General features: G+C 37.7%; 1 protein-coding gene across 10 annotated transcripts in view; it reads left to right on the top strand.

Moving 5' to 3' along the window:
• Nucleotides 1-25978, top strand: part of FAM184A (family with sequence similarity 184 member A) — a 66133-nt gene that overhangs the window by 2318 nt on the left and 37837 nt on the right. For all 10 annotated transcript variants that reach the window (XR_001889937.1, XM_017895932.1, XM_017895933.1 and 7 more), the window contains exons 3-8: nt 2966-3147; nt 5877-6074; nt 9777-9899; nt 14598-14759; nt 17578-17699; nt 18151-18301. Coding sequence is in view for 9 of the 10 variants with exons in the window: in XM_017895932.1 (XP_017751421.1) it covers nt 2966-3147; nt 5877-6074; nt 9777-9899; nt 14598-14759; nt 17578-17699; nt 18151-18301 (938 nt within the window). In the remaining variant the exon portion in view is untranslated. The remainder of the gene's footprint in view (nt 1-2965; nt 3148-5876; nt 6075-9776; nt 9900-14597; nt 14760-17577; nt 17700-18150; nt 18302-25978) is intronic.

Below are 25978 nucleotides of genomic sequence, written 5' to 3' on the forward strand. Positions count from 1 at the left end.
AAAGGTTTTGCTCTGTCGCCCGGACTGGAGTGCAGTGGCGCAATCTCAGCTCACTGCAACCTCTGTCTCCTGGGTTCAAGCAGGTCTCCTGCCTCAGCCTTAACTAGCTGGGACTACAGGCGCACGCCGCCATGCCTGGCTAATTTTTTTGTATTTTTAGTAGAGATGGAGTTTCGCTGTGTTGCCCAGTCTGGTGTCGAACTCCTGAGCTCAGGCAGTCCCCCTGGCCTCAGCCTCCCAAAGTGCTGGGATTACAGGCATGAGCCACCATGTCCGGCCCCAACACTTAAATGTTAATTTAAGGTAGCATTTGTTTTTTCTTCTAATATTTTAAAACTACTTAAACTGTAAATATGTTAAAGGACTCAATATCTTACTAATTACTTATAAGATACAAAATAACTTTTTTATTTTAGGAATATATTTTATAGAAAACTTGAGAGTTAGCAGGTAAAATACCAATAAATTAGTCACTGAAGGAAAAACGGGCTGGGCATGGTGGCTTATACCTGTAATCCCAGTGCTTTGGGAGGCCAAGGTGGGCAGATCACTTGCGGCCAGAAGTTCGAGACCAGCCTGGCCAACATGGCAAAACCCCATCTCTACTAAAAATAACAAAAATTAGCTGGGCATGGTGGTGCATGCTTGTAATTCCAGCTACTTAAGAGGCTGAGGCATGAGAATAACTTGGACCTGGTGGCAGAGGTTGCAGTGAGACGAGATTGTGCCAGTGCACTTCAGCCTGAGCAACAGAGCAAGACTATATGAAAAAAAAAAAGAAAAGAAAAGAAAAGAAAGAAAAATGAAGCACCCTTTTCAAGAGGTGTTGCCTTTTAAAAACATACATTTTGTTGTCTGGGCGCAGTGGCTTACACCTGTAATCCCAGCAGTTTGGGAGGCCGAGGCCAGCGGATCACGGGGTCAGGAGATCAAGACCATCCTGGCTAACACGGTGAAACCGCATCTCTACTAAAAATACAAAAAAATTAGCCAGGCGTTGTGGTGGGCGCCTGTAGTCCCAGCTACTCGGGAGACTGAAGCAGGAGAATAGCGTGAACCCGGGAGGCGGCAGAGCTTGCAGTGAGCGGAGATCACACCACCACACTCCAGCCTGGGCGACAGAGCGAGACTCCGTCCCCCCCAAAAAAATATATATATATATTTATTTTATTTATTTTTTTGAGACAAAGTCTTGTTCTGTCACCTAGGCTGGAGTGCAGTGGCATGAAAACAACTCACTGTAGCCTGGACCTCCTGGGCTCAAGTGATCCTCCCACTTCAGCTTCCTGAGTAGCTGGGACCACAGACATGCACCACCTTGGCTGGCTAATTTTTTAATTTTTTGTAAAGACGGGCTCTTGCCATGTTGCCTAGAGTGGTCTCAAACTCCTGGGCTCTAGCAGTCGTCCCGCCTTGGCCTCCCAAAGTGCTGAGATTTCAGGTGTGAGCCACCATGCCAGCATTTGTTTAGTTTTTAGAGATGGGATCTTGCTCTGTTGCTCAGGCTAGAGTGCAGTAGCATGTTCATAGCTCACTGCAGCCTCAAACTCCTGGGCTTAAGTAGTCCTCTCGCCTTAGCCTCCCCAGTAGCTGGGACTCTAGGTATGCCACGGGCTAACTTTTTTAAAAATGAGGCCTCACTGAAAAAATATACATTTTAAAGTGTTTAAATTAATTGAACTACATGTAAATTATAGCAGTTCATTTCTTAGGGCTTGTTACTAAGGTTCATTTTTATATACTTGCATGTTTCTCAAGTGGCTGGTATGCTGTTTCACAGCCATTACTGGAGGAGGTGGGTGACTTGTGTCAGTTCTGAAGTTATCTTTTGTCTAAGTGTTTAGTGTGCCCAGGAAGGCTGTTTGAGCTGGTTCTTTGAGGATCTCGTTTCATTTTGATTGGCTTATCAATGAATCTCAGATTTTCCTTCCTCTAAAACAATTGCTTTTAATAACCTTTAGTGCACGTTGGAATGACCTGAAGGGTTTGTTAAACTACAGATGCTGGGCCCCACCCTCAGAGTTTCTGATTCAGTAGGTCTGGGGTGGTTCACATTTCTAACCAGAGTTCCCAGGTGATGCAGGTGATGCTGGTCCTGGGTACTTTGAGAACCTCTGCCTTAAACTGTCCTTCCTATGAGACCTTTTTCTTCACTTACTCTTCATCTCTCTGTCTCACACCTCATTTTTCTCCACCTTCCCTGCTTTTTGCTGTCCTTTAAAAGATTCTTTCATAACCTTGCTGTCTTTATCTATGTCTTATACCACCTTGTTGGTTTGTTGGTTGTTTTTATTTGGAGACGAGGTCTCACCATGTTGCAGGCCATAGTGCAGTGACTGTTACAGGTGCAGTCATAGCTCACTGCAACCTTGAACTCCTGGGCTCAAACAGTCCTCCTACCTCAGCCTCCCAAGTAGCTGGGATTACAGGCTCCGCTTTAAGTCTTTATCCGGCCTCTTGCCTGAAACAAATTCAGTTTCAACCAAACTGCTCTCTGCCATCTTTGTTTCCTACATACAGATTTCTTCCACTTTATGTTAGAATTTAAAAATAAAGAGATTAGAAAAGAACAAATCACTCATTTTGACCCCACAGTGTCAGTGCATCCTCTCCCTCCTTCTTTTATTCCCAGGAGACTTTCTTATGAAGCCCCGAGGAGTTGTGCCTACTTCAACCTGTTTAGCTTGCAGTCTTCAAAAAAAAAAAAAAAAGCAGGAAAACGGTGGGAGGTGCAGGAAGCAACATTAATCATGTGAAAATGGCATTTTAATTTATTCTAATGTGCTAATAAGTATTTTCATGTAAATATTTCCATTTTATATAGTGAAGAAACAAAAGGAAAATTTGTACATATAGACCGTTTATTTTACTTAAGTCTAAAGTACAGTTGTGTTATTAAATATAAACTTGATCTCATAGTACAACTGATTTTTAAATTGAAGGGATTTTCTTTTACGGGGGATAGGTCATATTGGAATGCTTCAAGCAACTCAAATGACCCAAGAAGTTACAATTAAAGATTTAGAATCAGAAAAATCAAGAGCCAATGAGAGATTATCTCAACTTGAAGAGGAAAGAGCTTTTTTGCAAAGCAAAACCCAAAGTCTGGATGAAGAGCAGAAGCAACAGATTCTAGAACTGGAGAAGGTAAAAAGTAATGGACACTCCATTCCCTCCCAAAAGAGTTCAGTTTTCCTCTTTTTCAGATTTGAAGTATTTGAAGTATTCCTTGCTATTTCCTACTTTAGTGGTTATTTTTGGTTCTAATTTTGAGGAAATGGGTATACAGCTAGACTATCCTATACTGTGTGTATGTTCAAAATATGTGGATAACAATCTATATAATATAAAAACTTAAGACATTTCAACCTATTTCAAGCCAGAAATTGAATAAACTCTTATTTCAGTGGAGTGTATACTTATAGTTAATCGTATTTGTTTTCTATTAATGAAATATATTACTGCATATACACATAGGAAATTTCTGTAGAACTGAAAATATGACAAGCTTCAAGCTCTGAAAATGTATACCAACATATTGAATTTCTAGTTTAACAAGTGAGACATCATTTATAGAGTAATTGCTGTATATATATTCCAGTTTTTCAGATGCCCACAATACCAAGTGGGAGTTTTTGGACATCCTTTTCTTTCTCTTTCCCTCAACGTCTAAGTATTTTGAAAATATCTATTCTCTTTGCTCTTTACTTACTTCCATTAATTCCTTAACCTGGTGTAGTCCTCTCTGACCATCAGCGCACAGACTTTGCTTTTGCCTCAGCCCTCAGTGACATTCTGATTGGTGGACTTGGTGGATCGTATCTTACCATGGTACTTACTAACCACTGATTTACAATCTCTCATCTCTTGGTATTTCACATTCTTTCACATTTTTCTCCTAACTCCTTGGCCTTGCAGTCTCCTTTGTGAACTTGCCTCCTCCATCTGTTCCCTTAGCATTGATGTTTCCAGTATTTTCATCTCATTCTGTGTACTCATTCATTCCAGTAACATCAACTGTCACTTATTCAGGGATAGCTTCTAAATCTTTAGGTCCAGGCCAGACATTTTCTCTGAATTTAAGTCCTTATATCCTTTCCACTAGATATCTCCATTTATGTTTTTCACAAACATCAAGTTACCATGCCTAGAACTTTCTCCTTTCAAAAGTACTAAGTTTCTTTTACTCCTTATTTCAACCAGTAGCACCACCGTCTATCTAGTTGCTAAATAAAAAACCTGAAAGTCATTCTTGATTACTGTTTTCTCAATCCCTTTATCTGTTACAGAGTTCTGTTGGTTCTACTCCCTTAATATATTTTTATTCCATCCTCCCCTGCTCATACCCATTTAAAGATCGGAGCTTTAGGTACGTGTTATTGCTTGCCTGGACAACTGTCTAGCAGCAATCTCTGATTTCAGTTGGCTCACCAGCCTGCTTCCAAGATGATTGTTTTTAAAAGTATATCATTTACTTAAACTTCAGTGATTTATCCGTCCCTTCAGAAGAAAATTCAGAGTTCTTAGTGTAAAAGACCCCTTCTTGTTATTTTATTCCTGCCTACTTCTGAGCCCCGTCTGTCACCACTTTATCACCTTATGTCCTGTGTTCTATCCAGACTGCTTAGCTGCACTGACTTTCTCTCTCCCTAAACTTTCCCATCTGGTTAGCTACTTGTCGTCTTTCCAGTGCTGCATAACAATAGAAATGGTTATGAATGTAGGCTTTTGACACCAGACCTAGGCTTGACATTTTCTTATCATTAATTTCCTCTGGGCTTGTTGTAAGAGTTAAATGAGAGAATGTCATCACCAGCTCAGACGCTTTCTCTTCTGAAAAGCCTTCCCTGATATCTCTCTGTCTCTGTCTTTGTCTCTCTCTCTCTGACACACACACACACACACACACACACACACAGACACACACACACACACACACACACTTTCCCACCCCATCCCAGTTAGGCACCCTTCTAATATACTCTTGTAACACAGGATATACATCTGCATTAGTTCGTTTTGCATTGCTGTAATGGAATACCTGAGACTGGGTAATTCATAAAGAGAAGAGGGATATTTGGCTTGCAGTTCTGCAGGCCGTGCATGAAATGTAGTACTGGCATCTGCTTCTGCTGAGTCCTCAGGCAGCTTACAATCATGGTGGAAGGAGAAGGGGAGCCAGCATGTCACAGGACAAGAGAGGGAGCAGAAAGAGGAAGGAGGTGCTAGCCTCCTTTAAACAACTAGATCTCACGTGAACTCATAGAGTGAGAGCTCACTTATCATTGCAAGGACAGCACCAAGCTATTCATATGGGATTCACCCCCGTGATCCAGACACCTCCCACTAGTCATACCTCCAACATTGGAGGTCACATGTCAACATGAGATTTGGTGGGGACAAAAAAATGCAAACCTGTGTCAACATCCCTTTTTCATAGAACTTATAAAACTGTATTGCCACAGTCTTTTGACTTTTTTTCATTATTAGAACTGTGAATGCCTAAAAGGTACTTGATTGGCATTCAAAATTGTATTGAGTGATATCCTTTGAGTGGGTTAACTGGTAAGCCATTTTGTGTACTATTTTGACGTAAAAGGAAGCCCTTTACTCTTAAGCTTGCAGATGTATTAACTCACGTTTAGTCTAATATAATAATAGTCTATTTTATCTCTTGCTTTAAAATTTTTGATTTTGTGTGGGCTCACCTGTCACTTTCTGAGAACACTAATGATTTATTCTCATGTTTCATAGTCTAGATCCCATAGCACTCAGTTTATTCAATCTTCCATATTTATAGGGTATTCAAATTACCCTAATAGCAGTAATGAAAAAAGCAGGTGCCAGTTATTGATCTTTGTCTGTTTTAATTTTAGAAAGTAAGTGAAGCAAAGAGAACTCAACAAGAATATTATGAAAGGGAACTTAAAAACCTGCAAAATAGATTGGAAGAGGAGGTGACTCAATTAAACGAGGCCCATTCTAAGACTTTGGAAGAATTAGCTTGGAAGCACCATATGGCAATTGAAGCTGTCCACAGTAATGCAATTAGGGATAAGAAAAAACTGCAAATGGTGAGTAAAAATTTAATTTATCATTGCATTGTAAATTGATGAGATTTCTGTAATAGTCCAGTGTGACCTATATTGTAGAGCAATGATTTGCTTCTTTTTTTTTTTGAGACAGAGTCTTGCTCTGTCTCTCAGGCTGGAGTGCAGTGCAGTGGCGTAGTCTCAGCTCATTGCAACCTCCGCCTCCCAGGTTCAAACAACTCCCCTGCCTCAGCCTCCTGAGTAGCTGGGACTACAGGTGCATGCCAGTACACCTGGCTAATTTTTGTATTTTTAGTACAAACAGGGTTTCACCATGTTGGCCAGGCTGGTCTCGAACTCCTGACCTCAAGTGATCCTCCTGCCTCAGCCTCACAAAGTGCTGGAATTACAGGCATGAGCTACCGTACTCGGCTGATTTCCTTCATTTTGATGACTGCTGTCTTGTAATCATTCTTGAAGTTATGGTTCAAAGAGTAACATACCTGATAGTTCTTGATATGGGATATAGCTTATTGAACTGATATGAGACATTGCTACTTCATATAAGCCATAGTAGAAACACTGTTTTTGCTCTTGAACTGTCTCTTCATGAGACAATCTAATAGGTGTGCTCTTCAGGAACGTTCAACTAGTTGAAAGTACATATTCTCTCGTTGTTAGTTTTCTTCCTTGAGAAAATGATTTATGTTTTATTTTGTTTGTTTCTTCCTCAATTAAGTATTCAGCTTGCTAATAGTAATATATGACAGACAGAATTGCAGAGTAGAAAAAGCAAAGTATCTGATAGACCTTGGCCTTACACTGAGCTCTTTGCTTATTAGCTGTATTACTTTGGGCCCCAAAAGCTATGCCTCAGGCTCCTCATCTGACAGAAGATATGATCCATCTTAAAATGTTCCTTTGAGGATTAAGTCAGATAAAGTGTTGAGTACCAAGCCATGTTCTAGCACATGATGATAAAAGTTAGTTATCAGTACTTCTTACTATATACAGTACTGTTTTGCATCTTTTAAAAAATGTAACTCTTATGACACATTATTGGTTTGATTTCTGACTCATTTTACTGAAGACGGGATGTGCTCAAGCACATGCAACCGGTGAGACTCTGGCCTCGAACTCAGGTTCCAGATCTGTCAAACCCCAGACATCTAAATACCATCATGTAGGCATTTAGTAATGATGGTTGTTATATATTTCACGAATGGTACTTTACAGTTTACAAAGAGCTTTCTCATATATACCTTAATACTTATGACTTGGAGATTAAAGTTATTTTTATTATATAGATGGTAAAATAGGTTACATAAACCTTGATGATTTCCTCAGAGCCACAATGCTATTAAGAAGAGATAGGATATGAATTGAAATCTGCCTCAGAGTACTTTCCTTTTGTGACACGACTAGCTGGGAAAAATATTTAAGACCTAAACTTAATTTAAAATTCAAATAAAACTTCCTGTTAGAATATTATTTCTTTCTAAACTTACTACTATATGTTTATGTAGCCAGAGACAAAAATTAATGACACATTATTTCTTAAGACTCTGACTGTAGTATTCTGTGTGCCAGGTCACTATTCCAGAACCAGTTTGCACAGCATTAGTTATATGAGGCATGTGCATGCTTAGCAATTCTGGTTGCCAATATCACATGTTCAGAGTTTTACAGAAAAGTGTTCTATGGTAACTGCTTCTTCTGTACTCTCTTTCCTAGCTATCTTTTGGTATTATTTTTCATTTCTACATTCATTTTCACCTTAACCACCTTCTTTCTTATTGGAATAAATTGCATATGTCCTGCCTTTAGCCTTTATTCCTCTCTATTAAGTTATAAGTGCTAGAATCAAGGCATCTTTCACCAATGTCATTTTTACCTCATTACTCCTCATTATCCCTTCATCTGATTAAATTTTAATTTTCTAGCACCTGCCTTAAGCTACTTAAATTTCTTAAAGTCTTTCTTTAAAATATGGTTGCCATAAGACAGATGACATGAAATTTCTGATATGTGAACATATTCACCACCCTATTGCAGCCTTATTTCTACCCTTCTTTTTTTTTTTATCAGAGTAACTTGTGTATCACTTGCTCTTTCTTCCTCTCTTGCCTGTCTACCTCATGTCTGAACCTAAGCTGAAACCAGCCTCCTTCCAGAATAGTCTTCCTCAAGTATCAGATTCTCTCTTAAGGAACATTTAGGTGAAGATGACTTCTCTTTTCTTATTATTCAGTTATCAAAAAGAGTTGTATTGCCCATAACTGTAGTTGACCCACCACAACTGAGAGTGAATGTACAGAGAACCCATGCAGAAAACTGTTAACATAGGAGACTTGAGGCTACCATCCTTAAAAAGGCAAGCTGGCCCTTGGCTGGCATCTGGGAACTTGGATTTCTGGAGGGATCCCTCCATTCCCTAATAAGAATGACTCACTGGCCTAAGCTGTGGCCTAACCACGCAAACAATGTGGTTTATGCTGAACACCTGCTTTCCTTCTGGGAATCTGGAATTTTGACATGTGACAGGAAGATGGTACCTGTATGATCGGTCGCCGATAAAATACCTGGGTACTAAGTCTCTCATGAGCTTTCCTAGTAGACAACATTCATACAAATTGTCACAGGTTGCTGGAGGTATTCAGCCTGTCTTGTATAAGGACAACATTTCACACAAGTTGTCACAGATGTCTGGAGGTATGAAGCGTGTCCTGTGTGAGAGGGCTCTTGGAAACTTTGTACCTGTTTCTGGTTTCTGGCAGACTTCACCCCATGTGCCTTCTTCCTTTGTGGTGTGTGCTTTGAGTCCTGTGCTGTAATCACAGCCATGAGTGTGACTGTACCCGTGAATGTAAATCATCAAACTTGGGTTTGTTTTGGGGTCTCTGACACCGAACCTTATTTATTCTTCTTCTCATTTTACACTGTAGAAATATTGAACTGCATGTAGCATACTCTGCTCTTTTGTGCCTTCATGGTGGTTAGCACACGCTTTTTCCCATGGCCAGAATGCGATGTTCCCCTCCTGCTCCATCACCTTTTCTTCTTCAAACTGTGCTTAAACATTGCTTTCTCTCTAAAGGTTTCCCTGCCAACCTAGACATTATTAGTCCCCCTTCGATATACTCCCGTACTCCCTATGCATGTCTAATTTAGTTAATGTTATTTAATTGCTTGATACCATGAGCTTATTAAGGGCAGGCTCCATATCTTATTGCCTTTGTTACCCAAGTGTTAAGTAGCGTGCCTGGCAAATAGTAAGTGGTCTTCAGTAATTATCAGTTTTACCAGTTTTTCTCTTTCATTTGCCTTCATTTTGTACTTGCTCATTCTCTACTATGTTCCAGCGCTAGACCACTGATTTGTAGAAGTGTTACTGGATTTCATTTTTTATGTGAACATAAAAGAATTTGAGGGAAAATTTTTTTTGAATTCAAGACGTAGTTAGAATTTTGTATCTCACATTTTCTGTTTTTTGACTTCAGCTTGATCTAGTCCAGTCACATGCTCTCACCATTTAAAAAATTATAACTACATTGTAAATGAGTCAGAATGATAGAATCTAAGCCACTATGGGTGTCACTGTTAACTCAGATATTGTTAATTAAGGGTAAGGCCAATTTGAAGAGCAAAGTTTCAAAATACAAAACAGAATAGTCTTGTTCTTGGAGTCTTCAAAGTATATAATACTTGCAATTTTGTAATTTTTTAAAAATTTCTTTTTCTAAGGAATTGGAAGAACAACATAACAAAGAGAAACTAAACCTAGAAGAGAATAAAAATCAGCTTCAACAAGAGCTAGAAAACCTAAAGGAAGTACTGGAAGACAAGCTGAATACAGCCAATCAAGAGGCAAGAATTCTTTAGACCTGTTGCCTATGTTATAGATATTAATAATAATAACTTATTCTGGTGACATTGTATAGGTAGGTGAGTCTCAGTGAAGGTAAAATATCTAGAATAAAAATAATTTAAAAACTTTAATTGATGTTGAATTTTTCATGACACTCTAGTTATGTTCCACCAGGTAAAATTTACTGTCAAAAGCATTAAGGTGCTGTTGTGGGGAGAAGCAAAACAAAATATCACCACATAGGAAAAGTACAAAAGAGAATTCTCTGCCCTTTTGCCAAAAAATAGCTTATTATTCTCTATACCGCCTCTTTTTCTACAATTTCAACAGAAACTGAGGATGGTAGCTAGAATCAATAGGTTTAGTCTGAATTACAGTCTGTGACATTGCTCTTTTAAGACTAGATATAAATGAAAGAGGAGAAAAGAGGGAACTTACAGCTCTTCTCCAACCTCATATCAGCAAAGTTCCAGGTGGGTTAAGGATTGGAATATAATATGAAAATCATGGATATAAATATAAATAAAATATGAAAACAAAAATAACAAACCTGAGGACAAAGAAGGCTTTTTGATTATGATAACAAAGTTATGAATTGAAACATAGAATATTTGTACAGTTAAAGCTAAAACTTCTTTATATCAAAACACACCATAAGCAAAATTTAGAAAGAGGAAAAACTGGGAGAGATGAAGTAAGAGACTGACAGATTGACCAACAAAGAATTCATGTCTTTAACACTTTAAGAGTATTTACAAAACAGTAAGAAAAATACAGACACCCAGATTATCTTTTTACAAGCCAAAGATGAACGTGAAAAAAAAAATTGCTTCGTATAATTTAAGAACTGGAAATGAAATCAATGAGATGCCATTCCATTACCATAAAATTAACAATGATAAAAAAAAATTGAGACCATGCAGTGTTAATAAGGGTAAAGAAATAAGCACTCAGAAACTGCTGATGGGGATACAAAATTGTATAATTTTCCTGGGAAGGGATTTATTGGCACATATGAAAGCCTTAAAGAAAGGCTTTAACTCAACAATTTCATTTTTGTGTATTTAACCTACGCAGATAATTACGGATTGTTGACAAAATTTCAGCACTTTTTTTAGTAGAAGAAGTATAGAAAAACTTAAATTTTCTCGGAAGTCTGTCTGCCTAGAATAAAGGGAGTCTTTTCCTAGTTCACACAAGTTTTGTTTGCTTCTCTTTCCATGTTCTGGGACTGCTTCCACGCTGAGGGTTATTGCCTTTTTCCTGCTTAGAGGCACACATGGCCTAGCAACTGCCTTGGTACAATACAAGGTCAACAAAATGAAGGCATTTAGGGTCCTTCTAGGAGTTAAATACCTTCATTCCAAGATGTTAGAGATTTTATTCTTAATTGCTAGTAAGTATATATGAATTTTTTCTGTAATTGACTAATTCATTCATTTATTTAATAAATATTGAGTGGCTATTAGGTACCAAAGCACTGTTACACACTGTGGTTTCAGTGATAAGTCAGTCAGACGTGGTGCCCACTACTATGGAGAGACAGACACAAAAACAAGTAAATACAAGTTTGATGCATATTACAAAGGGTGGTAAGTAATTAACAAGGGCTTGTCAAAATAATAAATTTAGGAAAGCTTATGCAAAGGCCCTGAGGCATGAGAAATCTCTAGGAATTGTAAGAATACCAGTTGTATTAGTCTGTTTGACGCTGCTAATAAAGACATACCTGAGACTGGGCAATTTACAAAAGAAAGAGGTTTAATTGGACTCAGTTTCATGTGGCTAGGGAGTCCTCAGTCATGGCAGAAGACAAGGAGGAGCAAGTGACATCTTACATGGATGGCAGCAGGCAAAAAGAGAGCGTGTGCAGGGAAACTCCCATTTTTAAAAAACCATCAGATCTCATGAGACTCATTCACTATCACAAGAACAGTGCAGGAAAGACACAACCCATAACTCGGTCACCTCCCACTGGTTTCCTCCCTTAACATATGGGAATTGTGGGAGTTACAATTCAAGATGAGATTTGGGTGGGGACATGGCCAAACCATATCACCAGAAAAAATGGAGTGTGATAGCAACTATAATAATTAATATTTATATAGTGCTTACTGAGTCCCAGACTTTGTTTTATATAGCCTCTTCTTTATACTGTTCTCTCCTTTAATCCTCACAGCAACCCTGTGCAGTAGATACCAGTTACTAAGGCACAGAAAAGTTAAATAACTTGCCCACGTCAGCACATAATAAGTAGGTAAAGTCAGAATTCCATTTCAGGTAGTATGCTTTCAGAGCTCAATTCTTAACCCTAGCACTACTCTTTCTCTCAATGAGTATATAAAGACCAAGAAGAAGGGATGCCATGCTGAGGCTGGAGATTTCAGCAGGGCCTATGCGTGGAGGTCTTGTAAGCCCCATGAAAGATTTCAAAAGTTATCCTAAGGGCAGTGGAAAACAGTTGAAAGATGCTAAGTGCAAATATGTGGATGCTTGCACAGTGGATGGGGCTTATGCTCATGTCCGTATTTGTAATTTATAAAAACCTCACTCTGGTGTTGCAAGGACAGTGGATTAGAGAAGAACAAATACAGAGAGATGGATATATCAGGGAGGAGGTTTCTACTTACTGTATTCCCTCAGTTTGTACATTAATAAGGAGAATCTGTGTATTGATTTCTATTGCAAATGACAGAAATCCTAGCTCAAACTAGCCTAAAGAGAAAGAAAATATAATTGACTCATATGACTGTAAAGTCCAAGAATAGTGTTAGCATCAGGCAAGACTAGATTCAGAACTGAAATTGTGACAATAGAACTCAGCTTTTCTTTTTCTCTTAAATTGGGTTTGTTCTTTGGGTTGACTTCATGCTTCAATCATATATTCCCTGAGGTGTGTCTGCAGCTGGCAAAAAACCTTTTCTAGGAGCTCCTTTTAAAGTCCTGAGATCACTGTGACTAGATAAGCTTAAACCATGTGCCTGCCCCGAACCAATCCCCATACCAACAAAATGAGATGACCTTATTGGTTTATGCTTCAATGAAGCGCTTCATTCTGGAGTTTAAGTTGAATGCTTACTAAGACCACATGAACCGATAAAGAATGTGAGTAGATGCCCCAAATGCCATAAGGAGATTTTGTTATTGGGAGACAATAGGTGTTTTCTCCATGTATCCATTTTTATTGTATTTAAGAAAACAAACTGATAGTTATGTTCAACACTTACTTTGCTTTTTATATTTTGTTACGTTTAACTTTGCAGAAGTTTGAAGTTTTTGCTTATTTAAATATTCTATCTCTAATTAGATTTGTAATGGCTTTAATAGGGCTTCTCTTTGAATTCTTTACATTGTTACTAGAATACTATTCTTTTTGTTTGTTTGGTGTTTTCTTGAGGCGGAGTCTCCCTCTGTTGCCAGACTGGAGTGCAGTGGTGCAGTTTCGCTCACTGCAACCTCCGCCTCCCAGGTTCAAGCAATTCTCCTGCCTCAGCCTCTCAGGTAGCTGGGATTACAGTGGCGCGCCACCACGCCTGGCTACTTTTTGTATTTTTAGTAGAGATGGGGTTTCGCCGTGTTGGCCAGGCTGGTCTTGAACTCCTGACCCCAGATGATCCACCTGCCTCGGCCTCGCAAAGTGCTGGGATTACAGGCATGAGCCACTGCGCCCAGCCCTAGCATTCTTTATAATTTAGTTTATGGAAGAATTTTACCAAACTTTCAAGAAACAGGTGATTCTTTTGCTGTGAAAATACTTCAGATTACGGAAAAGATATGTAGCTCCCCTAATTATCTTATGAGATTAGCATTCCTTTAGAGACACCAACAAGATAAAATACTACCACCACCAGTATTGCAGAGCATATACCTGCATGGAGAGGGGACCAGAAGGTTGTGCACCCGGGGAGGGAATAGTGGGTCAGAGAAGGATTGAAGGAGAATTTGTTTTTTTGTAATGTCTGTATTTCCAAGGAGAAATAAGTATTATTTTAAATTATCAATTTTAATTTTGTAGAAATTTCATAGGCTTGCCATTTTGTAAGAAAGGGGTTTTACTTTATAGCATTGTCCAAATAATTTGAAATATTTCATGTATGTATTTTAGTATTCGTAACTTTACAGTAGGGATATGCTTAATCAACAATTGTCTGTTAGCTCCTAATTTCAAGAGTGTATGAATTCAACTCTTAAAGATTTCATGTGACAAATTTTGTATGGAAACAGAGGAATCACAACTTACTCTAGTTGATAATACATTTACCAGCTTATCAATATTGACCTAAATTTATCTCCTTTGCAAATAGGAGATAGAGACTCAAATGAAATATGCGATTAACTTTTAAAGAATGATTTTAAGATATTTTCTCTAAAATTTTGTTTTACTCTTTTATATAATCTTTATCTTGCTTCAGCTTCTTATAGGTATTTTATTATATGGTAGAACTAGGAATTCTCTTTGTTAGACAAAGGTATGTCTATTTCTCTACATGGTTGTCTTGAAAAAAGAAAATCTTAAATATGAAAGTCTTTTCAAAACACAACAGAAGAAAACTGTCATGGTTATTCGAGTACTTTTTCCAAATTAATCAGGAAATTGTCCATTCAGTAAAATTACAGCCAAAATAGGAAGAAATTGTAAGACTATTTTGCTATTCTATTACAATGAAGTATATTAAAAGTACCCTATTTACTTACAGATTGGCCGCCTCCAAGATCTGGTAAGGAAAAGTGAACAGGGTCTTGGCTCTGCAGAAGGACTTATTGCTAGTCTTCGGGACTCCCAGGAAAGGCTTCAGAATGAGCTTGATTTGACTAAAGACAGCCTAAAGGAGACCAAGGATGCTCTATTAAATGTGGAGGTAATTTCATAATTCTACTATAATCTAAACAGCAGCAAAATAGAAATATAATTTAGCCATTTGACCTACAGCTATTTAAACAGCGGATTGTATATAATTAGTGTATTAGTTCTTAGAACTTCCATAACAAAATACTACAAACTGGGGAATTTAAAACAACAGAAATTTATTCTCTCACAGCTCTGGAGGCTAGAAGTCCAAAATCAAGGTGTTGGCACGGCTATGTTCCTTCCTAAACTCTAAGGGAAGATCCATCCTTGTATTTTCCAGCTTCTGGTAGCACCAGGCGTTCCTTGGCATTCGGCAGCATAATTTCCGTCTCTGCCTATCTTCACATCTTAAAAGGATACCAGTCATATTGGAACAAGGGTTCACTCTACTCCAGTTTGACATCATCTAAATTTAACACATCTGTACTGACCCTGTTTCCAAATAAAGTCACATTCTGAGGTACTGGGAGGGTAGGACTTCAATATATCTTTTAGGGGACACAGTTCAACCCATAACAATTGGAATGTGCAGTTCTTTTACTGGTAAGAGTTAGAACTCTCATATACAGCAAGTAAGTGCTTCTCTGTGTCTGCAGATTTCAGGAAGACTCTGCCTTTTTTCTTCCACTCTCATGAAGCACAGCAAAGATTTAGATTTTCTTAGATAGTAGAGAAAAATAATCCATAAAACTGGGTGTGTCGTACCCAGGGAGTTTTTAATCTTTTTCTTCAGAGAGATGGTTTAGACTGTAGGCTTTGAAGTCAGGTTGGTTGTGTGTAAATTCTGAATCCACCACATAGTGTGTAACTTTGGGCAAAGCCTCACCTTCCACATCTGCACAATGAAGGAGGGGTGGGGGTAGTAATACTCTTCACAGCACTATTGTAATAATTGAATGAGAGAAACCATTTACAGCACAGTGCTTAGCAAAATAGTAAACACTCAGTAAATATTGCCTTTTACTAATATTATTTCAAATTTTCTTTAGTTTAGAATTGGTGACATTTCAAAAGCATATAAACAAGGGCACTTTAGTGAAAATAATTACATTTGTATTTTATCTATAATTATATTCTGTGTGCATTGAATATTTATTATCTTCCATTTTGAATTATGTGACAATAAATTACTTCATTTTCCTCAAATCTTCATTTCCTTATGTTTACCTTTCTCCAGTGGCTGTGTGATATGACAGTTTTAATATATAACAAGAAATAATTGGAATTTAAAGCTAGTATAATATACAACTTGATATATTTAATTTCTCTGATGCCACATATATTGACTATAATCTTGATGGTAGCATTCTATGGTGTGAAACTGAACTGGGTGACCAAACTATATTAAGATGTGTTTTTTCCATTGTCAAAAAATAAAAGGAAAATGGTATTTTAAGGTAATACAAATACATTTAAAAGTAAACAGTCAAAATATTTCTAATGAATGTTAGTTGAATATAGGTTGTGTTTATATGGTCTAATGTATGTTCTCTCTTGCCTTGGTGTCACCCAGTTCCTGACTTTAAGGTATTTTATCCTGGTTGCCTTTCCCCCTGCTGTCCTGGCACTGAGTTTTGGGCTTAGTGATTCAGTTTCATTTCTTTCAGGTCTTTTTTCATATTTACATTGTACTTCTGTCCAGTAGTAGAAAATAATAAACATTTTAAGCAAAACTCTATCAGTTGTTCATTTTCTGTTCTGCTGGGCAGAATTTTAACTGAGAAAATATAGATGCTGCATCCTGGTTTACCACAACTCTGTGTAAGCTCCTTAAGACCAAGTGTTTTTTTTTTTTTTTTTTTGTACCTCTTTTCCTCTGCCCCAATAATATCTAATGGTGTACTTTGCATTGAGGAAAAGAAATACTTTTTAAGCAATCTACTCCATTTAATGTTGCCTTTGGTGAAAAATATAGAAGTTACTAGAGGCAGAACACTTAGTAAAAAGAACAGTTGGCTGAGATGGCTGCCTTCAGTTTTCAATACTCACTGCTTAGTAGCCAGGCTGACAATGTAGAATGGCAATTTCAACACTGGCGTGCTTTTTTATCATTAATCTGGGTATACCCTTCAAAAACTGCCACACCACATGTCATCAGCAAATGGGTGATCTCGAAAGGGTCATTGTGATAACAGGAAGATAGACCATCATCTGCTCCTCTTCTGCCTTGTGCCCCGAGAGCAGCTGCTCTGCTGGCAGGGGCTGATGGCTGCCACTGTTGTCCAAACAGGTCACCTCTATCCCCAGGCTCCACAGAGCCACTTGATTCATGCTAATCTACAGGAATTTTGTATATATTGCCGCATATTACCGTAACACCAAACACATGGACAATTAGTTTGAAGTTACATAATAAAAACAGTAGCCTAAATTCTGCATACTTATTTTTATCGTGTCAGTTAGGTACAGCTATATACTTAAGTTCTGAGCAAGTAACATACTTTTGAATATGAGTATGAGTGAATTTGAATAACATATCTATCTATGTAATGGGTGTACAGGTGAAGGTAATTGGATGATCAATCTACCATTAGATACTTAATATATGTAAAGTGTAATTAAGATGATTAGTGCTGACTTTAAACTATTTAAATAATTTGTGATATAAGCCTTAATAAAATATAGTTTAGGCAAGAACATTTAAAATATAAAATTTGTTTTACATATTTTATTTTCAGAAAATCTTGAGTCATTTTCATAGATAGCATTATCAATTATTGGGCTGTAGGTATTTAAAATTAAAAGTTTTAATACAAGCACTTATTTAAAATAACCAGCAGTGTTTGTTTTTGAAGTTTAGTCTTCATTGAAAAGTTTTTATTCTTCAGGGTGAGCTAGAACAAGAAAGGCAACAGCATGAAGAAACAATTGCTGCCATGAAAGAAGACGAGAAGCTCAAAGTGGACAAAATGGCCCATGACTTAGAAATCAAGTGGACTGAAAATCTTAGGTACATTTTCTGTTCTGTAATCTTCGCAATAAAGACATACAAGAAAGTTTTTCTCTTGTATAACTCATATTATCCTATTGTTAAAGACATAGTTGCAGTATTTTAAATTGAAATTTCCTGTGATTAGAGACAGAGAAATTGGATTTTTTTCCCGTTCGAATTCAGATTTACTTTTTTATTTCCTTGAATATAAAATAGGCAGAAAACTAACCTGAAATCAGAAGACTTATTTGTTCTGGTACCTATTCTGCTGTTAATAAATTGATAAATCAGTGATATTGGGGTAAGTTACCAGTTTACTTTACAGCCCTTAAGTAAATAATCTGCTTTTACTCAGCATCATAGACTTTTGAAGAGGATTAATTAAGCACTTAAAAAACCGGTGGACTCTATTACAGTCAGTGAGAGGAATAATTCTCTTTACAAAGTAAATGGGTTTGTTTTATTTTAGGCAAGAGTGTTCTAAACTTCGTGAAGAGTTAAGGCTTCAACATGAAGAGGATAAGAAGTCAGCAATGTCTCAACTTTTGCAGTTGAAAGAGCGAGAGAAAAACGCAGCAAGAGATTCATGGCAGAAGAAAGTAGAAGATCTCTTAAACCAGGTAATTAATAATCTGTACATGGTAAAAGTTCATTTCCCTTGACATTCTCTAGCTAGGGAAACATTGTAAAACTCTGTTAATTCACTGTATTTTGTCATTTTCATGGGGCAAACTTAAAATTTTACAAATACATAAAACCAGGAAGATGTGTTTATAAACTTATACATTGTGCTAAATCATTGTTGTATATGCAGTATGAATACTGAGAAGAATGTATTATGATTTTTTAGTTTAATATTTGGCCTGAATATATTTAAGATTTTAAATGGGAAAGTTACCTATTTTTTGAAAGTATACCATCTTTTTTCATGTTATTAGATACTGTGTGGGCAACAGAGGGTAGAATTTATTGTATGTATCGTGATTACCTAAAATCACTTACCAAAAATGAACAGCTTACTTTTCTCACCAATGGAGCGTTGCCTGCTATCCTTCAAAATACTTTAAGCCCCTTAGAGTATAACATAAACAAAAGGTAGTAATATTCCTAAATCTGTGTTCTTATGTTATGCTTGCTTATTTCCATAACATTTGTAACTGTAATTAAAAGAATTTGCACATTTTCACTCATTTACACAACTTGTAAATTTATTAATTCTTAGCATTCTTCCACAGAGTGAGTCATTAAATAGGATTAACTGCATGAATCACCAGTTGACAAGCAAGTGCAGAACTTAGACAGGAAGCAGCTCAATAATGTAGTGCCAGAAACCTACCGTTATCTTTCTTTTTGTGAGCATGATGAATTTCAAAATAAACAGGATAGACTTTTTGTAAGGTCATTTGTTACATTGCTACATACATGCAGTGTCTTTCAAGAATACTAGGGGCCTGCCAATTTGTGTCTGGTATCTCATAATAATTTATAATGTTACTCTGAAAAGAGGGAATACATGTGTATGTTTACATTTGTGTATATGTGAGCTTTTGTCAGTCACTTTGAAACTCAGACAAAAGTAAGAACATGGAAACAGCTTTTACTAGAATTTGGACACCGCATCAGCATTGCTTATGATAGACTTACTTTACATTCCTTTTGGGGACCCAGAAGGACAGATTTTGCCGGGTGGAGTGGTACTGATTTATTAGACGAGTAGTAAGATTCTGCACCTAGAAAGATTAAATTAGTTTGATTATTTAATAAATATGTATTTTTTCAACCAGAAAGTATTAAACATAGACAGTTTTTGGCTGGGTTTGCACTGTAAAGTGGCCTACCACTTCTCCTGCCTATTTTCTATTAAATAGTTTTATTTGTTACTCCTTTAATCTCTTGTATTAATTTGTCGGATGTCATCCATACATCTCTGAATTTTGTTTTCTTCTCTTTTTCCTTTGGGTGTCTATTCTGCAGTGTTCTTTCCTGAGAGGGCCTAATGCTGTGCATCTTGTGGCTCTGTATATCATAAAATAATTTTACATATTAGCTCCAGTTTTTGCCAGCTTTACAGAATTTCTAAATCAATTTTCAAAGCAGATTAACCATAAATATCAAGATAACCAGGAATTAATGGGTTCCAAAGGTAAAACTATTCTCTGATGCTCCATGCCATCAGACCACTTCCAATATTATAATATCTTCCTTTCTCCCGACTTCTAAATTGTTTAGGCACACGCATTGCCATAGAGAAACTGGCAAGTAGCTGTTGCACTCCAGGATTGTCTGTGCCTGAAGAAAATTAAGAAAGCAGGTGCACAAAAAGATGCCCCATTAAAATAAAAATGGATATGATGCTTTCAAGGTTTCATTCTTTCTAGGCATATTAGATGACAAAAAATTATAGTAGGACCAGTGGTTCTTTTTAAATGGAATGTCATTATGGACGAAACCTTCCTTCTTGGCTCTTCGGATCTTGTTCTCTGGACTCCTTTGGATGGATTTCTAGAGCCTGTGCTCTAAAGCCTGCTCTACCACCTTCTGCTTGCCTTTGCCTGCTGCTAAGCCCTGTTCCCCATAACCTCCACCCCAAGCCCTACCCCTAGGACCCCTTCCCTGCATTCACTCCTACTGGTCTCACTCATTTCCTTTAGCCTTTGCAAGGCCAGCAGCCTTCAGCACGTTAAGGGAAACAGACCTGGCTTGGCATTCGTGATATTAAAGGAGTAAGACTGAGGAATAGAATTGGTGTGGCTAGGGCTTAGGCAGAGGCATGTACTATGAAAAAGTATCAGAGGATGTGTGTTTTCACATATTTTAACTATTTCTGAGTGAAAACATGAGATTTTTATGCCTTAACACACCTGAATTTCATCCTATTTAGAGGAAAGAAATGAAATGTCTTTCCTATGAATCTCTTGAGAGTTAAATTAGATTTAAGCCAGCCATCATGGCCTGCCTATCTAAAAATGAGCATTAAAAGCATAAAATTTTCATTTTACTTGAATCAGATGTTTTTCACTTCATGGAATTTTCCAAAAGCTATTATTCTCATTCTGTGCTACGATTCAGTCAATTTTGTATCTTTTAGTTTCCTTTTAATATTTCATTGTGTTCTCTCTTTCTGTCCAATGATTACACTTTAGTCCAAGGCTAATTATGCTTCTTGGGTTGATCAGTGTATACATTTGAATTCTTTAAAGCAAAAGAACTACATTCTTATGCTTCAACTCTATCCAAGGAAAAGTGATTATATAGAGTTTTCTGTGATCATATTTTCTATTTGTGATCTTAAAATGCCATCACATGTTCCTTTCTTTCATCTTTTTTAAGGCAGATTTTATTTTGGGTCCAATATAATGATTTACTTATTCAGGCTTAAAGCATTGGACTGAGAAATGAAGCGAGATACACAGACCATTCAACACAGAACTGTGGAATTTTACAATTTGAGACTGACTCTCCATTTTGTAGATGTGAACTTTGAGACAAAGTCATTTAGCTGATTATAGCCATGTATCTGACACAATGTTTACACTTCACAAATTTACAATCTAATGGGAAGATTTATATATAGGTACTTAAAATAAAAGCCACTGTGCAGTAGGTGACTTTAAAAATGATCCAAGCAGTTTATACTGAGTAATGATGTATTGGAACTGGCTCCTACCAGCTCATCATAGCTAATTGTGCACCTCTTCCCAAGACTACATTCGGGGACATCATGTTGATGACTTGCAGTCACCCGTGGTAGTTGCATTTACATCACAGCATTTATAACATTTGTAGGAAATACTACAAATCAGGTCATTGCTTTTCAGAGAGCTGTTAAACATTTACCAAAATACCGCTGGTCAGGAGTATACAGTCAAAAAACAGTGTAATATAGCCAGTGTGCTTGGGGAAGGTTTCACTGAGGAGGCCAGCTTTAGTGGGACTCATGAATAGGGCAAAGGATGAACACAGAGGAGTGACAAAAGTACAAAGGTTTTTTTTCACTTAATAAACATTTTATTAAACATGTGCATATTTCCCAGGCACTACGAGGAATACAGTAATAAGAAAAACAGAGTTGGGGGCAGTTTGGATAGAGGTTATTGTGGAAAACCTTGACTTCCAAGCTTAGGAGTTTAAAAGATTATTTGGTAAACTATGAGATTCTGTCAAAGGTTTGTGGAAAAGAGAATAACATGCTGAAAATTTTATTTTAGGAAGCTTAATATGACTTTTATATTGAAATAAGAATGAAATAGAGATATTTCAATTTAAATATCTAAATTAAAGTGTTTGGAACTGAACTCTTGAATGGACACCATGTACCGCCAGCATCCCTCAACCTCAGCCAAACTGCTCTTCCTAGAACTAGCATCCGTTCACTGTTCACTGCTCAGCCGTCTTGGACTCCTGTGTTGTACACCAGACAACCAGTTCATCAGCACTCCCCACTGCTCTACCTTCAAAATAAATCCAGGACCTGCCTATTTCTCCCTACTACCGCTACCACCATCTGATTCCAGAACACTTGTAGTTCTTTCCTGCACTGCAGCTGTTACCTTGTTTCTACTCTTGCCCACCTACAGATTATTTTCTAACCAGCCAAAGTGATGCTCTTAAAATATTAAGTTGGATTATGTTACTATCCTGTGTCAAGATGTCCAGTGACTTCCTACCACAATTAGAATACAGTCCTTTCTCGTGCCATATCCTCTAGTACGCTCGTGATCTGGTCTTTGGCTGCATTGCCAACATCATCTCCTATCACTCTCTCCCTTTGTTTTTTTACAGCCATACTGGACCCTTGCAGTTCTTGGAACACACACAACAAGCTGAACCCATCTTGGGGACTTTGCACCTACCAGTCCCTCCACATGGAACCCACTTTCTAGAGATACGCACAGCTTTTTCCTTCACTTTATTCAGTTATCTACCCAAATCTTAACTCCACAAAAGAGCTTTCTTGACTTACTTTTCTAAAATAGCACCATCATCTTTCATTAGCCCCCTATTCTGCTTTGTATTCCTTCAGATCATTTACTTGTACACAGTATATATTGATTATCTCACCTATTCACATGTAAGTTCCATAAGACCTAGACCTTTGTGGTGTTCACTGGGGTATCCCCAGCACTTAAACTGTGCCTGGCACATAGTAAGCACTTGGCAGTTGTTGAATGGAGTGAACAGAATGAGGCACAGAGACCAAAGAAGTTTTCAGATACATGAAATACAAATAATTCTGCCCAATTAGGACCTGGATTAAGTTTATCTCACAGCAGGTACAAGAGAAACTGTAAAAGGATCAATCATCTGCTTTGGTAGAAGAGAAGAAAATGTTAAAGTTGACTTGGGTTTGAGCCAGACGAAAAGGAAATCATCATCTGAGACAAGGAAGTCAGGATGAGCTATTTATTTGGGGTGGGGTGTGGGTGGTTGGGGAGATGAGATATAAGTTTTCTCTTAGATGTATTGATTTTACAATCATAGTGTATTTTAGAATTTTTCATGCTCAGTAGGAAAGAGCAATGACTCGACTAAGAAACAGCATTAAAATAAATGCTCTTAATCAAGAGCAATTGAAAAGCCCGTTTCAGTAAGGTTTGTTGTAAACTGCTTTCTGATTTTTAGACCAGTGCTATCCAATATGATACTAAGTATCTTTTGCTTTTGCTCTTTTAAATATGGTTACGAAAAACTTTAAATTATACACATGGCTCACATTCCTGTTTCAGTTAGAGAGTACTGATGCAGACTAGCTAGATCATGACACTATTGACTACATTTGGCATTAGAGCTCAGTACTCATTCTGCTATTCTTTTTTTTTTTTTTTTTTCTGAGATGGAGTCTTGCTCTGTCACCCAGGCTGAAGTTCAGTTGCACAGTCTCAGCCCACTGCATCACTGCAACGTCTACCTCCTGGGTTGAAGCAATTCTACAGCCTCAGCCTCTCGAGTAGCTGGGACTACAGGTGCATGTCACTGCCCAGTTAATTTTCATATTTTTAGTAGAGATGAGGTTTCACCTTGTTGGCCAGGCTGGTCTTGAACTCCTGACCTCAGGGAATCCACCTGCCTTGGCCTCCCAAAGTGCTGGGATTACAGGCATGAGCCACCACGCCTGGCTGCTATTCATTTTCTTAGCTTTAAATTTTCTATTATGTTACCAAGGAACATATTCTGTCTCTTTTTCTTTTCTTTTATTTTTTTTTTTTTTTTTTTTTTTTTTTTTTTTTGAGATGGAGTCTCACTTAGTCACCCAGGCTGGAGTGCTATGAGGTGTTCTCGGCTCACTGCAACCTCTGGCTTATTTCTGTATTTTTAGTAGAGATGGGTTTTGCCGTGTTGGCCAGGCTGGTCTTGAACTCCCAACTTCAAGTGATCTGCCCACCTCTGCCTCCCAAAGTGCTGGAATTACAGGCGTGAGCCACCATGCCCAGCCATACCACTACTTTCAATGGAAGAATAGATGGAAGTAGATTCTGAGGTAGAGGGAATAGCAAGATACCTAGAATAATAATCTCTTCCTGGCTGGGTCTGGTGGCTCACACCGGTAATCCCAGCACGTGGGAGGCCGAGGTGGGTGGATCACTTGAGGCCAGTAGTTCAAGACCAGCCTGGCCAACACAGAGAAACCCCGTCTCTACAAAAAATAAAAAATAAAAAAAATAGCCAGGCATGGTCATGCACACGTGTAATTCCAGCTGCTTCAGAGGCTGAGGCATGAGAATGGCGTAAACATAGGAGGCGGAGGCTGCAGTGAGCTGAGATCACACCACTGCACTCCAACTTGAGTGATGGAGTGAGATTCTGTCTCAGAAAAAAAATATCTTCCTGAGATAACTCAGTCAGATTCCTTGACAGGTTCCCTGAGCAGTGACAGCAGATAGTGAAGCTCTCCCTGAAGGCTCTGAGTCCTCTCTCCAGACGACAGGAAAGTAGGAACCTATGTTGAATGTACTTTCAGATCCCTGGGGGAAAGAGATGACTAAAGTAAGATAAAGGAAAGTCATAGGAGAGAGAAACAAAAAGACTAAAGAGAAATAGCACATGACGAAAAGAGAAAAGCCAGCTAGAAAGGAAAGTGAGAATAGCTGGCATGACCTAATTTCACTTTCTTAGAAAATGTGGAATGGAATTAAAGTCTACCAAAACCAACCCAAGTCCATCATCCTTATTTTTCCTATGCCAAGTCCTGAATTCAAAGTTAATTGCTGATATTTTCCTTTAAATATGAAAGTTTGTCTTTAATTTCTCTTTAGTCAAAAAACTGAATGACAGTATTACTTTGGCTACATTATATCCTCTTTTATCACACTTATGTGGTTAGTGTTCTTCCTCTTAAGATTGTTTTTTCTTCTAAGATAAACGATGCTAAATTGTTTTCTGAATTGATCTAAATGATTTTATTATGAATTAATATTTAATTTTCTTTTCCCTACCCAAACCTCCCTTATTAGAATTTAAGTCCATCCAGTTCTTAAATTGTCACCTTTAGGAGAAGAGAATGAAGAGATAGAACTATGAAATCTGTACCTAGCTTTAAAAGAGAGTGTGTGTTAAGAATACTGGGCAGTCTTTAATGAATACTGAGCAAAATCTGATCTGTAAAATACTGTAGTAACACCTGGGATGAAATGCAAACCAGTCGGTGACTTCAGAGGTGCTGCGGCCGAGGACACACTTGAAAAATACTTAAGAACATTTAGATAGCATTATGGTAACAAATCAACTTAATCTGTTTCTCTTTCATGCAACAAGATGCTAAAAATAATTAAAACATTTTCAATCTGAAAGGGTTCATTGGTCATATGATTATAAAGTTATGTTAGCCTGAGTCTCTGAGAAAAAGTATTAAGCATAACCTAACACATTAGCTTGTTTCTACCTTCATTTTATTTATATGAATGAAATTCATGTCGTTGAATTTCAGTTAAATATCGAACAACAGTTTGTGACTTTTTGTTTTGGGAAACTTATCAGAGCTTTGAATCCCACTTCTATATCTTAGATCTGTTTGTCACTTTCCTCTAGATATTAGTATAGTTGAAATTAACATTAGAAAAAGAGTTTACGGCCGGGCGCGGTGGCTCAAGCCTGTAATCCCAGCACTTTGGGAGGCCGAGACGGGCGGATCACGAGGTCAGGAGTTCGAGACCACCCTGGCTAACACGGTGAAACCCAGTCACTACTAAAAAATACAAAAAATGCTAGCCGGGCCAGGTGGCGGTGCCTGTAGTCCCAGCTCCTCGGGAGGCTGAGGCAGGAGAATGGCGTGAACCCGGGAGGCGGAGCTTGCAGTGAGC

This window comes from Rhinopithecus bieti, unplaced genomic scaffold, assembly GCF_001698545.2.
Source record: "Rhinopithecus bieti isolate Rb0 unplaced genomic scaffold, ASM169854v2 scaffold_27321, whole genome shotgun sequence".
NCBI lineage: Eukaryota > Metazoa > Chordata > Mammalia > Primates > Cercopithecidae > Rhinopithecus > Rhinopithecus bieti.